The 18,903-nt window shown below is 33.8% G+C and overlaps 2 protein-coding genes across 2 annotated transcripts; both read left to right on the plus strand.

Annotated features, from left to right (window-relative positions):
• Positions 1-1,763: 1,763 nt before the first annotated feature.
• On the plus strand, positions 1,764-5,516 carry LOC139871663 (protein SUPPRESSOR OF MAX2 1). The gene is made up of 3 exons (XM_071859383.1): positions 1,764-3,293; positions 3,387-3,618; positions 3,724-5,516. The coding sequence occupies exons 1-3, from the start codon at positions 2,005-2,007 to the stop codon at positions 5,254-5,256; spliced, it is 3,054 nt and encodes a 1,017-aa protein (XP_071715484.1). The 5' UTR covers positions 1,764-2,004; the 3' UTR covers positions 5,257-5,516.
• Positions 5,517-7,362: 1,846 nt separating this feature from the next.
• On the plus strand, positions 7,363-18,903 carry LOC139871368 (uncharacterized). Its single transcript, XM_071859086.1, has 3 exons — positions 7,363-7,501; positions 18,011-18,729; positions 18,832-18,903. Exons 1-3 carry the CDS (start codon positions 7,411-7,413, stop codon positions 18,901-18,903), a joined length of 882 nt encoding a protein of 293 aa, XP_071715187.1. The 5' UTR covers positions 7,363-7,410.

Here is an 18,903-nt window from a genome sequence, read left to right on the forward strand (position 1 = left end):
TAATACTAGTAATGATAATAATAATATAAATGATAATAATAATCTTATTAGTTATAGTAATATTTGTATTATTAATGATAATAATAATGTTAATAATAATATCATCACTTATATATATATATATATATATATATATATATATATATATATATATATATATATATATATATACACACACACATTTATTTATAAACAATTATTCGTGAATCGTCGGACACAGTCAAAGGGTAATTGATTACACATTTCAAAGTTTTTGAGATTTCAACATTACAGACTTTGCTTATCGTGTCAGAAACATTAAATCATATAAAGATTAAGTTTAAATTTGATCGAAATTTCCGGATCGTCACATTTGTGTTGACACTATTAAGCATGTTTATTCTCAGGTTCCTAGAAGTCTTCAGCTATTTTCTTATACGTTATACAAGCTATGTGCATGGAGTCATACATGCTTTATTCGAGAAAACTTTGCATTCACAAAATCATCACCATGTATCTTATTTTGACTGCATTGTCAACGGATGTATTATTGTAAACTATTATTTACGTTGATTGTCTATATGTAGAAATCACCAGATGTCGAAAACCTTAAAATTAGATATTCATTTATGGTGTGCCTTTTCAAAAGAATGCAATGTTTACAAAACGTATCATGTAGAGGTCAAAATCTCACTATGAAATCAATGAATAACGTACCGCGGCAATAGCGATTTTGACGGGTCGTTACATAATAACTATTATTTAAAATATAAATACTCAATTTCTTAAACAAATTTTATTATTATTATTAGTTATAATTATAATAATAATAATTATTATTATTATTATTGATTAATTATGGGTTCTTTTACAGGATTAACTACGTTAAATATGTATACGAAGTACATGTTCTAATAAAATGTTGTAATGTAGGCTTTTATGATAACAAAAATAGTAATTGTGATGAAAATTGGAAGAGTGGTGGAAGAATGGATGTAGTTCATTTATTCTGACAAAGTTAAGTATAACAATATGTTTGTAGTTTATGTTTGATTATTTCGGATCATATGTTACGGGCAAAATATTTATGATATGTTTTCGTTGTAATTATTTGCTATATGCATTTTATAAACTTCAATAATTTGATTAATTCTACCAATGGTTAGGTGAGTATTCTCCATACCATAATACTATGTTCAAACTTGGATTATTTAATAAACCTGTGATTTCAGAGGTCACGTCTACCTTTTGATAATGCTCAAAGACGGTTAGGCAAAAGCTTATTTTCCATCTAAAAACTCATTATATTATAAATACACATTTATATAAGATTAACATATTGATCTAATAAAATTTATCAGCTATAGCATATCAATCGATAATTTTCTTTCAATAAACTCGTAATTATACGAGTCCTTCAACTATGTATCTGTTATCATATGTTTTTTCACCTTATCATATTTTTTTCACCGCTAAAAGCAAAATGTGTAGTGTATACTGTATAGTCTAGTCTAGTAAAGAAAAGAGAATTTAGTTTTCAGAATGTTGCAAAAATTCTCTCGAGAATACAAACGAACATTGCCATCATCGTCATCCTTTTTCCCTGCTTGCAAAAGACTCAAATTTACCCATCTCTATACCACCATCTCCACTTATTATTATTATTAAATTATTTCCAAAAAGCTTCTTTTGTTTTATTTCAGTATTATTTACATACACGCCACTATACATACATACGTATATACACATACTCCTTAACATACTTACTATACATACAGATATTTAGAGAGAGAAAGAAAGTCTCTTTCTTTATCATCTTCCTGAGTCCACACAGACATTATGAGAGGGTGGGTCTCTCTTAATTTATAAGGTTTGTTATTTTCTCTTCTTTTTCCCAGTTTTCACATTAAATCACAATTCTTCAATTTCTATAACTTATTTCAAAATTCAACTTCTGGGTGTTGTTAATGTTCTAATTTTGTACAAAACCCAGCTCAATCTTGATTTGTAGTAATAGTATATATTATGAGGACAGGATTAAGTACAATCCAACAAACCCTAACGCCGGAAGCGGCAACCATTTTAAACCAATCAATTTCAGAAGCCGGCCGACGAAACCACGGCCAAACGACACCGCTTCATGTCGCTTCATCTCTCCTTTCTTCACCAACTGGGTTTCTACGACAAGCCTGTATCCGGTCTCACCCAAATTCATCTCACCCACTTCAGTGCCGTGCTTTAGAACTCTGTTTCAGTGTTGCACTAGAAAGACTTCCGACTGCTACGTCATCTCCGGCTGTCACGGAACCACCGATTTCCAACGCCCTGATGGCTGCCCTGAAACGGGCACAAGCTCATCAACGACGTGGCTGCCCGGAACAACAACAACAACCGTTATTAGCTGTTAAAGTTGAGCTGGAACAACTAATTATATCCATTTTAGATGACCCGAGTGTCAGTCGGGTCATGCGTGAAGCAAGTTTTTCTAGCCCAGCTGTTAAAGCCATCATCGAACAATCAATTAATAATAACACGAACAATAACAATACTTCAATTTCCGGTAGAAGAAGTCCAATTCCGTCAAGTATCGGAATCGGATTCCGGCCGTCTTCCATATCCTTAACCGCCCCGGTATCCACACCCGGAAACCGGAATATGTACTTGAATCCACGGTTACAAAAGAACGAAGAATCAACGGTGTCAGTATCTAATCAAAGGAATCTTTATTTAAATCCGCGACTACAACAACAAACACAACAACCTCAACAACAAACAGGACAACAAACAAATGATCACGTAAACAGAGTTATTGAAATTATGACAAAACCCAAGAAACGGAATCCGGTTCTGGTAGGCGAATTGGAACCAGAGACAATTCGTAAGGAGATTTTGAGACGAATCGAGAACGATGAATTCGGGGAGTTGAAAAAATTTGAAGTGATTTCGATCGAAAAAGAGTTCAATTCTATATCCGATAAGTCAATTATACCGATTAAAATTAAGGAATTAAGCGATTTAATCGATAAAAGAATTGCTAATTTGGAAGATGGTAAAGGGATTGTAATTGATCTTGCTGATTTGAAATGGTTGGTTGAGCAACCACCAGCTACGATTGTTTCGTCAGTTGGTCGTGAAGCCGTTACTGAGATGACGTCATTAGTGACGAAATATTTTGGGAAAGTTTGGTTAATTGGTACTGCTACTTGTGAGACTTATTTAAGGTGTCAAGTTTATCATCCAACTATGGAAACTGATTGGGATTTGCAAGCTGTTCCAATTACATCTAGATCACCAATACCAACTACTTTTTCAAGGTATTTTTTATTTTTTTTCCAACGAATTTAATCTTGTATTTATTGATTATTTTTAGCTATATTTTTATGAAGATGTTATGATTATTATAATAGGATGGGGACAAATGGTGTCCTTGGAGGTTCAATTGAGTCGTTAAATTCGTTAAAGAATTTTTCGACAACTATGAATTTGGATGGCAATCGAAAGGTACCGTGTTGTCCAAAGTGTTCGAATGATTATGAACAAGAACTAGCGAAATTGAAGGTGTCCGAGAAATCGTCCGATGAGGTTAAGAGCAGTTTACCTCAATGGCTGCAAAATGCTAAAAGCAATGAGCAATCTCCGGTGAGTTGATTGTTATATATTTTGTATTTGTGATTTGGATTAATTGATTGTTTTTGTGTTATAATTGTTGAATTATAATTATATTTATATGTTTTGTACCTATAGGTTAAGGATCAGGAATCAGTTTTGAAACAGAAGATTCAAGAGTTACAGAAGAAATGGAGCGATACATGCTCACGACTTCATCCGAATTATAATCAAACTCCGAGATTTTTGGATAGAATTGTACCGATGGTTGTGCCGTTGACAGGAGGATATAAGCCGAATATGCTTCTAAGACAAAGTCAACCTGGTCAAGAGACGCCAAGATTGCAACCACCTAGATTGCTTCAAGAGGCTTTACAACCAGCCCGACAGCCTCGATTAGAGCCTCCACGGAGCCCGGTTCGTACTGATCTTGCTCTTGGACCAAATGAAAAGACAGTTTTGAAAAAGAACGAGGATTTGGCTGTTAAGGATCTTTTGGGGTGCATTTCTTCGGAACCACAAAAGGTTAAATTCGCCAACTCAGCAGACACGGACTCGTTTAAGAAACTACTTAAGGGTCTAATGAAGAAAGCTTGGTGGCAGCCGGAGGCTGCATCCACCATTGCTACAACGATAACACAATGCAAAGTAGACAGTGGTTCAAGGGGTTGCGTGTGGCTATTGTTTGTCGGTCCTGATCGGGTTGGGAAAAAGAAGATGGCGTCGGTTTTAGCGGAGCACGTTAGTGGGACCAACCCGATTACTATATGCCTCGGGTCGAGACGTGATGGTGAGGATACGGATACGGGTTTTCGTGGAAGAACAGTGGTTGATCGGATTGCTGACGCGGTTCGTAGGAACCCATCAGGCGTTATCGTTTTGTCTGATATTGATGAAGCCGATTTATTGGTCCGTGGGAGTATAAAACGGGCGATGGAAAGAGGAAGGTTAACTGATTCGCACGGGCGTGAAATTAGCCTCGGGAATGTTGTTTTTGTGCTAACCGGGAATTGGTCAACCGCCAACATGGATGAGGTCGAGGAGCAACGGTTGCACTCTTTAGCGACCCGTGATTGGGAGTTAAAGCTAGCCGTGGGTGAAAAACGGTTAAAGCGGAGAGCAAATTGGTTAGCCGGAAATGAATGGTCAAAAAGATCGAGGAAAGATTCGTCACTTGATCTGTCACTTGATCTTAACCTAGCCATGGACTACGAGGAAGACCGAACCGATGGCTCAATAAATTCAAGCAATCTAACAATGGACCAAGAAGACGAGCATCAACAATTTGCCGTCATGTCCGTGCCTCATGAGCTATTAGGGTCTAGCGATGGTGCGGTTGTGTTCAAGCCTGTCAATTTCGGGAGTATCCGTCATGAAATTGAGAAAACGGTGAAGAATGCATTTTCGACGATAGTTGACGAGAAAATTACGATCCAAGTTGAGGAGGCTGCTATCGAGAATGTATTGGGCGGGCTATGGTTCGGGCGAACAAGTCTAGAGGAATGGGCGGAACATGTGTTGGTTCCGACGTTCCACCAGCTCAACGCGCGGTTAACATCTTTAAAAGACGACGTGGTGATTCGACTCGAGTCAGATCGTGATTCGGGTCAAGTGAATGGTGGTGGCGATTGGTTACCGAGCAAAATTGATGTGGTGGTTGATGGATTGTAAATTTTGTACTTTTATATTTATTATGGGACTATATATGTAAATAGTTGGGAAAGGAGAGGTATAGTGGAACTTTTAGAAAAAGGGAGGACTGTTAAATACAAGTAACGAAATTGACGGTTCTCAGTATTCCCTTGTAAGAATTTGTTATTTTCTTCATATAAATATTCAAATTAAATTAATTTACCCTCAACGAAATTGACTATTCGTGTATTCCCAAAGTTTATGTATACAAATGGTCTTATACATATATTATTACGTAATTTTCGATATTAACAATCTTTTATTATATGATTTGGCATTTTCACGAACCAAATAGATTTGCAGACGTCGCACACACATTGCTATTTTGGCTAACAAATTCAAAAATAAACGGTATTATTGCTTGCAACGTTGTAGAACTCGGATCTTGGCGAGATCTCGTTTGAACATTTTTTAGGAGATCTCGGCATCTCGGAAAAATCTCGGCATCTCGGAAAAATCTCGGGAATATCTCGGACGTTGACTTACATTGACTTATTAGTTTCTTTAATATAAATATATAAAAATAAATAAATATACGTATATTTATATAGATTTTTATGAGATTTTACAAGAAATTTCGAGAAATGGGCGAGAAAATCCGAGAAATCGTAGCTTTGACCAAGTTTGATTCCGTTGACCGAGAAATCTCGGGAGATGGATATCTCGTCTCGGATGCCTTTCAAAAATGAGATCTCGAGAAAAAAATAATGAAATTTACAATAGTGATTGCGTGTACATATTGCTATTTGATTAAATAACATCGATAACCCTAGTTAAGGTATCCACAACTTTGGGAGGGTAGTAAAAACTTAATCGCTAACAAATTCAAAAATAAATACGGTAATCGGGGAAATTACTTTACTATATGAACTATTAGACAAAATTCATGAATAGTATTAAAGGCATTTTTCATCTTTTCACATTTTTTCTTTTTTTTAATCACCTTTCTTTTATTTTCCAGAAAAACCCCCGCACTTTTTTCAAAAATTAAAATCGACCCTCAAACAGGAAGGTAAAATGTCAAATACTTATTTTCATAAAAAATCTTAAATAAACTTCACCCAAATATTCAACGGGTCATATCTTCTCGCTCGAAATGAGTTAAATTTTTCCGGCACCATCGTTAAACTCGAAATAATTTTAGGAACACAATGTCACTAACTATGCGCAAAACGGGCGCTTTTTAAAAAACGCTAAATATTTGAGGTACTTTTCATACACGTTGATTTTGCGTTAAATTTTTAAAAGTCGACAATTCCATAGCGAAACGCGGAGATGTACATGTATTGTTAATTTAAAATAACATTTAAAACTTTCACGGATTATATCTTTTAGTTCGACTCGAGTTGCGCTTCAACGACATAATCGTTAGCCACGAAATAATTTTACAAACTAAACGCAGTAAAATACATTGAAAAACGAACCCCCGACGCGAAACGAGGGTTCATAAACTACTTTAAATAAATTGATAAAAATATAAATGAATGACAAACAGTGACACGTAGTTAGTTGTGTGTCTGTGGCTGGAGTTCGTATCGAAATGGCATGAAATTTAGGGAATTTATAAAAAAATAATTGGAAATCCCAAAAGGCATAATCGAGAAGTGCATCGTGGTCTTCTATTTCTATTCTCACACACTTGTCGGCATCACAATTTTCTATTTTTGTGGAACTGTTTTTACAATTTTGATTACTCCGTATATTTTTTACGTAAGCGTCTTAAAAATTTACGTGGGTAACCGGAAGATTCTCACATAACTCAAAACTTTAAAAGATTGATATAAGGAGTATTATTTTTTCAATATCGAATATGAAGAATATTCAAATGAAATCTATATTTAAGTTGAGATTGAGGGGACAAATCCCAGCCTTTAGATTGAGATTGATCAACGGATCAGATTAAAAGTCCCAATATATGGCGGAGGGGTATTTTCATCCACACAGGCAAAATATGTTATACACCCACTGCTTGGAATTTCATTCCATCGTATCTGTATTTCACACACAAACACACACTTCTTTCTAGGGTTTCAACATCGACCGCTAATTTCCTTTCGATCAACACCGATCAAAGCTGCCATTATCAACAATCATCAACAGCTATACACGTTAATCGATTATCTTCCATCAAACATGGCTAAATCGGAGCATTCTCTAATCAAAAAATCGTCGTCGGCTGAAAAGCATGTTCCGGCTAATAAAAAAGCTCCGGCCAAAACTACTGGTAATTTTAACAAGTTTTGTTGATGTTCGTTTATAATCAATCAAGTTTGTTTGTATTCCTTTGATGATTTCAAATTTCAGGGTTTCGTCATATAGCATTCGTGTGTGTGCTTCTTTATGAAACGACCCGACCCAATCCATAGGGACGAATACAATAACATATGATAACATTGCGAGGTACTTGACCTCTATATGATACATTTTACAAACGTTGCATTTATTCTTAAAAGGCAAACTATCATTACATCAATATTTGACATTTTCGTCTAACATTTCATAATATCCAAATGACCTAATCTGTCATTTACTTATTTATATTCTCTATTGAACTCCAATGACTCGAATGCAACGTCTTTGTATCATGGCTTAAAAGGTCCCAAGTAGTATCCTTAACATGAGCTAATGCACAGCGGAAGACTTAATTCATACATGAGAATAACATGCTTTAAAACGTCAACATAAAGTTGGTGAGATATATAGGTTTGATGCTAGCAGCGTTATAACAATGGAACACAAGATTTCATATATAAACATTTTAATAAAAATATTCTAAGTGGTTGAGCACTTGGTAACCATACTTAACATTTAATCACGTCGCATATTCCCTTTATTATGAAATCTTACTACACCGTACCAAGGTGTAGTCACGAAACGAAGTACTGTGCAACCGTTGAATACTGGTCGTCCAGTCCGGTTGGGGTTGTCAGGCCCGATAGATCTATCAACAGGATTCGCGTTTACAATACCGCTGTAAATATTAGTTACCAAGCTACAGGGAAGTATGCCAGTGGTACAACTCAACGTAGAATATATTTTTCAGTTACTTGTGTCCATAGCGTAAAACATAAAATACATGTATTCTCATCCCGAAATATTTAGAGTTTAAAAGTGGGACTATATACTCACTTTTGTCTTGAAGATATGTAATTTCGACTTGGTCTCCGATTGATATCACGAACCTATCCATATATAATATATCAATACCTTTTCTTTTTAAACAATCGTCACATATATATACTTATAATACTTTTAATACTTTTAATAATTCCTTAGTCCGTAGTTAGCAGTCCGATGTTAGTAATTCAATTTTAATGGTTCATATTTAGTTGTTTAATAAACCCCCAATGAAATAAATAAAACCCCCATCGTATATGTATTGGTCGAGATTAATCTTGACCCATGGTACCGGTGTTGTCAAATGACGTGTTGCGTACATAAAGTACCGGTGTTGTCAAATGACGTGTTGCGTACAATCATGGGATCTTATGATTAATCTTCTCGTATTGTTTACGGGTGATCCTGAACCATATAAAATTAAATTATGAGTACATATGTATAAAATATCATGTTACTTTAGGAAGATGTGATTTATTTAATTTTCTCCAATTATTTTCGTGGCTAAACTAGTCTTGGATATCCGATTTTGTTTTGGTCATAATTTCTTCGTTACAACTCCGTTTTCGTTGATTCAACTTTCCACTTCCTTGGATCGAGTCCCTCTTTAAGAATATGAACTGTAAATACCTTAGTTTGTATTCGAAATCATAGGTCATAGGTCAAATTTTGGTGAAACTTATGAAGTTAATCATTTTTGTTACAAAAACATCATTTAATGACCATTTTTCTAAAAATACTTATACTATGAATTAAATCATGAAATTTTTATGTGTTAACATATTCATAAGAAATATCATTTTTCCAGAATATAAACCTCCAATTCAAAGTTCAAGATGGTTTTTAATTATCCAACCCAAAACAGCCCCCGGTTGCACTCCGACGTCATAAAAACAGTTTTTTAAGGTATTCTTTGAAAAACCAAGTTATACCTTGTTAAATTAGCATATATTTAAGTTATATTACAGGTCTTGAAGTATTTTAAAAGTTAAGTTAGAAGGATCTATTTAGTTTGCAAACAAGTTTGAAATCATTCAAACTATGTTTTTGTTGTTAAAATTGTATACCATACAATAAGATAGCTATATATATATGAATCGAATAAGGTTATGAACAAAGTTACTACCTCAAGTTACTTGGACAAGATTGCTGTAAAAGAGGAGTAAAAACCTAGAACCAAAAGAGTGATGAAATTGGATGAAAGATTGGAAGCAACTTAAGACATAAACTTGAATTGAAAGTTGTATTTTTCTAGTGTTTTTGTTGATCTTTTTATGGTGGTGTTTAAGGTGATTCTTGAGAGGATTTTTGCTGGAGTTCTTAGAGAGACATGAGGCTAGTAAGTGTGTGTGTTTAGCTAGAGAAATGATGTTCCAAAAATTGAAAATGGATGCATGTATTTATGGTGGTGTAAAAGGTGTATAAATTTGTAATTTTGTGAAAAGATCTTTTAATCATGTGAAATTGTCATACTAAATAACAAAGGTAGTTACCTTATACATAAGGCATGAACAAGGGCTGGTTGGTGGTGATTTGATGTGTATATACCAATAGTAAATACGTATAGAAGCTAGGTATGATACGAGTACATATACTCTAGATATACGTATAGAAATCTTGTGAAAAATGGAATGAGGATTCAAATATAGCTATCTTTTGTGAATATACTTATATTGTTTTATGTATTTAAGTCTTTAAAAGTGATTAAATACATTATATATACGATATATGTATAAACATTATAGGTCGTAAGTATTTATGTCAAATAACGTTACGTATAGTTATCGTTTTGAAAGCTTAAGTTAGTAGTTTCAAAATATACTTATAACTTATTGTTATTAATACAAAATGAGATATTTAAACATCCTTAAATCATGTTAAATATGTATATATACATATATATACACAAACGTATAATTAACATATATTGTATAGTTCGTGATATCATCGGTCAAACTAGACGGTTAAACGTTATGTAAAACTCTTTTCAAAATCATAAATCTCAACAATTTAGATTGCTTATCATGTTGGTAAGTTTTAATTTATGTAAATATTAATCTTATAAGTGTAAAATGATCGGAAAAATCCGGGTCGTTACAGTACCCACCCGTTAAAGAAATTTCGTCCCGAAATTTGGTAGAGGTTGTCATAAATAACAATAGGAATGTTTTCATGACGAATATGAGGTATTAATAGAGTTTTATCATTATTGGAAGATATGGATAAAACGATTCGGTCATGTGAAGCGCACGAGTGAAGCTATCACAAAAGAATGAAATGAGTGAATATAGAATTGTTTTAACCGATGTCGAGATTAGGATTGATTTCCAGAATTTAAGGGATTTAAAGAAAATCTTATGTAATAAGATTTGGTTCTTTGATGATTTAGAAAACAGGATCTCCTTTGATTTAATGCGATAATCTGTTTCGATTTCTTTGTCGGATATTTCACTATAAATCCACCTCCTTCCCTTTCTTACTTCCATACCTCACATCTCTTACTCTTCCTCCTCTAATTCATACCTTAAGGTATCCTTTAAAATGCTTCATCCCGTTCTGATTTTTGTTATACTTCTAACTTTCATATCTTTCATTCTTCTCTTTCATCTACCGCTAGAAGAATCTATTCACTTTTATGATTTTCTTGGAATTATAATGTTTCTAATTCTCCCGTGTCTTTACGTCGCCATACGTATTGATACACACGGTTTGTAGTTTCTGGGTGGTTATTGGGTTTGATATCTTTCCTTATATTTCGATGCTCCTGCTTCTGTTTTCCATAATCATTGTCATCCATAGTTAATACTCTCTCCTATTTGCTGTAATCTATACCCCAATTTCTATTTTGGGACTTTGTCCCTTCGTTTCTTCTTCCCGTCCTTGAGTCAAGCGATCAATAGTTCGAAATTCGTAGGTATAAAATTCGGAATGAACATAGCTAATGCTCTAAGAAAGGAATGGTAATGGCACGATTTTGATTTGTCAAATTACCAGAATATCCAGGAAAATAGAACTATCAAGATGATTTGTTCTTAATATGTTTCGGAATTGGATAGAATGTAAAAGTCGTGTAACATGGCACATGATGACGGTACTGTGAATCATCATATTCCATTAGAAACTTAACATGACTTACTGTAATATAATGAAGTTGATCAAGTTTCATTATATTATACTAGTTCATGCATCAGTTCCCAACACTGCTTCAGAACATTCCTATTTTAAACTTGAAGGATTTAGAAACTAACACAGTTTCCTTTATATTGTAACGCAGATATTACAGAGAGATAAATGATTTCAGATAAGGATAGTGGTGAAAATATCTTCAGAAATATTGAGGATATTTATAATGAAAGATATGATAATATCTTGGAATTTCTAATGTCGAAGGATGATGATGAAGATTGACCCGTAAGGGTTTAGATTCAGAAGCAAGGTGTTTGCTACAGAATCGTCATAATTCTTTATGTACAAGTTTAGTCCTTGTAACTTGTTCAGAGTCTCCTTCATGGTTTGTTCAATCCGGTTTTCAGTACCAATTTTCTATCGAGCGTTCCTAACACTTCCTTCTTTTATCATCAACATTTGGTCATTAAGACCTTCTACAACATGCTGCTTCGTCAGTATTTTCAAAGTTATCGGATCTGGGTCATTGGTTATCAAACCAAGATGGTTTAAGGAGAATTGTATTTTTAGATGATTAAACGCTGATGGTAATATGATGGAATATAAAAGGTTCTCCGGTAACGATGGCGAAAGAACAACGTATATATATATATCGAGATTGTAATAAGAGTAGTCTTACTGAGATATCGAAGTGGAGCTGTGACAAAATTAGTTAATTGAAAAGGAATCGCGTGATTGTTTTTGCTAATGGATGATAAGGAATTCGATGCGGATACGTTTTAACTATAACTTCGAGTTCAAAAATTTTTAGGTGCATAACTGTATGCATAAATCTTTATTCCGTAGACGAGGTGCGGCTGGTTGAACTTCTCGATCGAGATGTTTTCAAGAATCATGAAAAGTTGTGAATGCGAATTGTAATCGTCAAGATACAAATGAGGTTTAAAATAGAATCAAGTGGCAAACTTGAAGGATTGTTTAGTTTCATATGTAATAATCATCATTTTAACTCATTTTTAATTGTCCAAAGTTAGCAGTCCAATAGTCCGATTGTCCAATGGTTCAATAAATTCATATATGAACTAAATATATAATATTCGAATTACTTAATACGTATCGTGACCCGTGTACTGGTCTCGGTGTCGATCACAACTCAAAGTATATATATATTTTGGAATCAACTCCGACCCTGTATAGCCAACTCCCACCTTCACATATAGAGTGTCTATGGTTGTTCCGAAATATATATATAGATGGATCAATATGATAAGTCGAAACCTTGTATACGTGTCTCGTTATTTAAAATGCGTAAAATAAATAAATATATATCATGACCCATTATACAACGTGTTGTCTCAGAATTAATCCGACGTGTTGTTGTACATGTGTCCCGACGGTATGTAAAGTACAGAAATTAAAATTGCAAGAATGTAAATTGCGATAAATTAAATATTAATCAGTTAGCTGGGAACAGTTAGTCGGAACAGTTAGCGTGTAATCCTATCACAATTTCAATTAATTAATTCATCTGTTTCTAACAATTTTTATTTTGCCAATGTTTCTTCATTATGCCACTTGTTGGATTCGGATAGGTAAAAATCCAAATATGAAATTTAAATGGAAATGGTTAATCTGGGGTGAACGGATACGTATATCGGTAATTGTAAGTAGGATAATAAATGATCGTTGAATCAGATTCGAAGAATGTACAGTGTAACTTGTTAATGTGAATTCTAAATATTCCTTGGGTACTACCCACCCGTTAAAATATTTTCATCATTAACAGTTTGTACGAATGAAATTTTTAATTACAATCTTTATGAAAATATATTTGCATATATATTTTCTTCGGAGGTAACTATGAATTTAATGAGTCAATAAAATATTCAACTCATTTGATTTATCGTTATTACTAGATTACATAATCTCCAAAACATTAGAGATTACATAATCGTCATGTCGAACGAAGAACGATACGTAAAGAAGAGGTAATCGGTGTAGAATGATATGTAGAACAAAGATCATATTCGAAGTTCAGATGATGATGTTGAGGTACGTGGTGCGGATGTGATTGTTGGTGGTGGTAATGATACGGTTGGTGTTGATGCTGATGATGTCGTTGACGTCGATGATGCTACTGGTACTGAAGATTGCGAGGTTGATGTTGTTAACGGTACTGGTTATGTTGCTGGTGCTGCTGCTGGTGTTTGTAACCTTCGCACCGTATTCTCCAAAGCCGTCACACGAGAGCGAAGTTCGTTAATTTCTGCTAGTACACCAGGATGATTGGCGGTTGGAGTGAGCGAATGAACAAGATCCGAAATATGGGATAGGATATAATCGTGACGAGATACTCGAGAAATGAGAGAGAAAATGGTTTCTCGAACAGGTTCGCCGGTAAGTGCTTCAGGTTCGTCGCCAATGGGGCAATTCGGTGGGTGAAAGGGATCACCTTCTTCTTGTCTCCAATAATTTAGTATACTACGAACCCATCCCCAATTCATCCAGAATAGATGATGAGAAATTGGTTGATCCATTCCAGTGACGCTGCCTTCGGAGCCCGAATGGAAATCCATATCAGCGTAGCTGTCGGAGTCGGAGGAATTCGAACTGGACGCGGAGTTCATCTTGTACAGTCGGGGAAATGAATTTTTGGTTTGGAATAGATTATAGGAGTTGGGTTTGGTATTCTTCAATACATAATTTACATATGTATTTATAATACTCAAAATCCCGTGAATTACGGAGAATCTTTGAAATTCGTCAGGCAATGTCTATAGCAACAGATACGCTAGGATACGAATTTTGTCTATACACTATCGATGCACCAAATGCAGTAAGACGTTTCTAGACTTAAGAATACTAAGCAGGCAATTCTTAAGGATGATAAGCAGATGATTTTCGACTAGATATGATAAGCAAAACTTTTGACATGTAGACACGGTCAAAGTCCAGACTCACTAATGCATCCTAACAACTACCAGTTAGACACACTAATGCAAGGCCTGGTTCACTAAGACCAACGCTCTGATACCACATGAAACGACCCGACCCAATCCATAGGGATGAATACAATAACATATGATAACATTGTGAGGTACTTGACCTCTATATGATACATTTTACAAACGTTGCATTTATTCTTAAAAGGCAAACTATCATTACATCAATATTTGACATTTTCGTCTAACATTTCATAATATCCAAATGACCTAATCTGTCATTTACTTATTTATATTCTCTATTGAACTCCAATGACTCGAATGCAACGTCTTTGTATCATGGCTTAAAAGGTCCCAAGTAGTATCCTTAACATGAGCTAATGCACAGCGGAAGACTTAATTCATACTTGAGAATAACATGCTTTAAAACGTCAACATAAAGTTGGTGAGATATATAGGTTTGATGCTAGCAGTGTTATAACAATGGAACACAAGATTTCATATATAAACATTTTAATAAAAATATTCTAAGTGGTTGAGCACTTGGTAACCATACTTAACATTTAATCACGTCGCATATTCCCTTTATTATGAAATCTTACTACACCGTACCAAGGTGTAGTCACGAAACGAAGTACTGTGCAACCGTTGAATACTGGTCGTCCAGTCCGGTTGGGGTTGTCAGGCCCGATAGATCTATCAACAGGATTCGCGTTTACAATACCGCTGTAAATATTAGTTACCAAGCTACAGGGAAGTATGCCAGTGGTACAACTCAACGTAGAATATATTTTTCAGTTACTTGTGTCCATAGCGTAAAACATAAAATACATGTATTCTCATCCCGAAATATTTAGAGTTTAAAAGTGGGACTATATACTCACTTTTGTCTTGAAGATATGTAATTTCGACTTGGTCTCCGATTGATATCACGAACCTATCCATATATAATATATCAATACCTTTTCTTTTTAAACAATCGTCACATATATATACTTATAATACTTTTAATACTTTTAATAATTCCTTAGTCCGTAGTTAGCAGTCCGATGTTAGTAATTCAATTTTAATGGTTCATATTTAGTTGTTTAATAAACCCCCAATGAAATAAATAAAACCCCCATCGTATATGTATTGGTCGAGATTAATCTTGACCCATGGTACCGGTGTTGTCAAATGACGTGTTGCGTACATAAAGTACCGGTGTTGTCAAATGACGTGTTGCGTACAATCATGGGATCTTATGATTAATCTTCTCGTATTGTTTACGGGTGATCCTGAACCATATAAAATTAAATTATGAGTACATATGTATAAAATATCATGTTACTTTAGGAAGATGTGATTTATTTAATTTTCTCCAATTATTTTCGTGGCTAAACTAGTCTTGGATATCCGATTTTGTTTTGGTCATAATTTCTTCGTTACAACTCCGTTTTCGTTGATTCAACTTTCCACTTCCTTGGATCGAGTCCCTCTTTAAGAATATGAACTGTAAATACCTTAGTTTGTATTCGAAATCATAGGTCATAGGTCAAATTTTGGTGAAACTTATGAAGTTAATCATTTTTGTTACAAAAACATCATTTAATGACCATTTTTCTAAAAATACTTATACTATGAATTAAATCATGAAATTTTTATGTGTTAACATATTCATAAGAAATATCATTTTTCCAGAATATAAACCTCCAATTCAAAGTTCAAGATGGTTTTTAATTATCCAACCCAAAACAGCCCCCGGTTGCACTCCGACGTCATAAAAACAGTTTTTTAAGGTATTCTTTGAAAAACCAAGTTATACCTTGTTAAATTAGCATATATTTAAGTTATATTACAGGTCTTGAAGTATTTTAAAAGTTAAGTTAGAAGGATCTATTTAGTTTGCAAACAAGTTTGAAATCATTCAAACTATGTTTTTGTTGTTAAAATTGTATACCATACAATAAGATAGCTATATATATATGAATCGAATAAGGTTATGAACAAAGTTACTACCTCAAGTTACTTGGACAAGATTGCTGTAAAAGAGGAGTAAAAACCTAGAACCAAAAGAGTGATGAAATTGGATGAAAGATTGGAAGCAACTTAAGACATAAACTTGAATTGAAAGTTGTATTTTTGTAGTGTTTTTGTTGATCTTTTTATGGTGGTGTTTAAGGTGATTCTTGAGAGGATTTTTGCTGGAGTTCTTAGAGAGACATGAGGCTAGTAAGTGTGTGTGTTTAGCTAGAGAAATGATGTTCCAAAAATTGAAAATGGATGCATGTATTTATGGTGGTGTAAAAGGTGTATAAATTTGTAATTTTGTGAAAAGATCTTTTAATCATGTGAAATTGTCATACTAAATAACAAAGGTAGTTACCTTATACATAAGGCATGAACAAGGGCTGGTTGGTGGTGATTTGATGTGTATATACCAATAGTAAATACGTATAGAAGCTAGGTATGATACGAGTACATATACTCTAGATATACGTATAGAAATCTTGTGAAAAATGGAATGAGGATTCAAATATAGCTATCTTTTGTGAATATACTTATATTGTTTTATGTATTTAAGTCTTTAAAAGTGATTAAATACATTATATATACGATATATGTATAAACATTATAGGTCGTAAGTATTTATGTCAAATAACGTTACGTATAGTTATCGTTTTGAAAGCTTAAGTTAGTAGTTTCAAAATATACTTATAACTTATTGTTATTAATACAAAATGAGATATTTAAACATCCTTAAATCATGTTAAATATGTATATATACATATATATACACAAACGTATAATTAACATATATTGTATAGTTCGTGATATCATCGGTCAAACTAGACGGTTAAACGTTATGTAAAACTCTTTTCAAAATCATAAATCTCAACAATTTAGATTGCTTATCATGTTGGTAAGTTTTAATTTATGTAAATATTAATCTTATAAGTGTAAAACGATCGGAAAAATCTGGGTCGTTACACTTTAAGCACATGATTTTTGTTGTGATTGTTTAATATGTGCTTTTTATCTTCTGTATGAGTTGCACATTTGTTGTTCTTAAATCAGATTGTATCTATAAGTTTTGTTATTACCTTTTAGGTTTTATCAATCACATGTGATTATTACAAGAAATCACTTTCGAATACACATTTAGCTGTTATATTTGCTTCTTTAATCACATGTTATTCGTTGTGATTGTTTAATATGTGCTTTTTATCTTTTGTATGAGTTGCACACCTTTTAGGTTTTATTCAATCACATGTGATTATATAATAAATCACTTTTGAAATCTGTTAACAAATGTTATTTGCTTCTTTAATCACATGTTATTTGTTGTGATTGTTTAATATGTGCCTTTTATCTGTGTATGAGTTGCATATCCGTTGTTGCTAAATCAGAGTGTAAGTATAAATTTTGTGAGTATCTTCTAGGTTTTTTCAATCACATGTGATTATACAAGAAATCACTATGGAATTCACATTTAGCTGAAAATGATATCACCTTTGATTTGTTTTGTTCAATGTTACTGATTTACTTTTGTAAATCACATTTTTCAGGTAAAAGAAAACACCAGTCTGTTACCAATGCCGTTGATAATCCCAAACAGAAACACAAAGTTAAGAATGTTCCTTCTGATGATGAAGTTGAGTCTAAGCTACCTGCTCTTAGGCTAAGGACAACACCGGCGCAGTTTGCAAAGGTGATGTGTTCGTTGACCCCCGAACAAAAAGTTTGTGTCACGAGACTTGGGTTTCGTTCTTTAATTGGGTTTAATATAGACCAATTGCCGGGTAATCTTGTTTACTATGTTGTTGACAATTTCGATGGTGATGAGATGATAATAAAGACTCAAAAAGGAAACATTAAGGTTGATTCCCAAGCTGTCCACGATGTGTTTGGACTCGAAGATGTTGGTACTGATATAGACACCTTGGAACTCAAGCTTGGTAGTCTTTTTGTTCAAAATTGGTTGAATCAGTTTCCACCACCCCCGTTTGTCACCCGTTCATCTTCACTGTGTTCTAAGATCCTAACCTCAACGGAAGTTGACAGTATCTTTCAGATGAACTTTATCATGTTGTTTGCAAGCACGATGGTGTCATGTGAAAGAAATGGAAAAGTGAGTTCGTATGTGTTGATGAGGTTGTCTGACGATGTTGATATTTCAAGTATCAACTGGTCCATGTTTCTTCTTTCTTCATTGAAACATAGCAAAATTGGATGGAACAGAAATGATCCCAACTGTTTCTACACCGGTGCTGCTACTTTTCTCACCGTGAGTTATCTTTTCATTATCTATATATCATATATGATTTTCAACAATCTTTTTTACGAATTGGTTTGATAACTATGATTTTTTTTCGTGTTTGTTTCTTAGCTACTCTATCTCGACCGTACAAAGTTTGATTCTTTTCCTGTTGTTCGTGGGCGTCCAGTTTTCAAGAACTGA

Source organism: Rutidosis leptorrhynchoides, chromosome 10 (genome assembly GCF_046630445.1).
Source record: "Rutidosis leptorrhynchoides isolate AG116_Rl617_1_P2 chromosome 10, CSIRO_AGI_Rlap_v1, whole genome shotgun sequence".
Taxonomy (NCBI): Eukaryota; Viridiplantae; Streptophyta; class Magnoliopsida; order Asterales; family Asteraceae; genus Rutidosis; species Rutidosis leptorrhynchoides.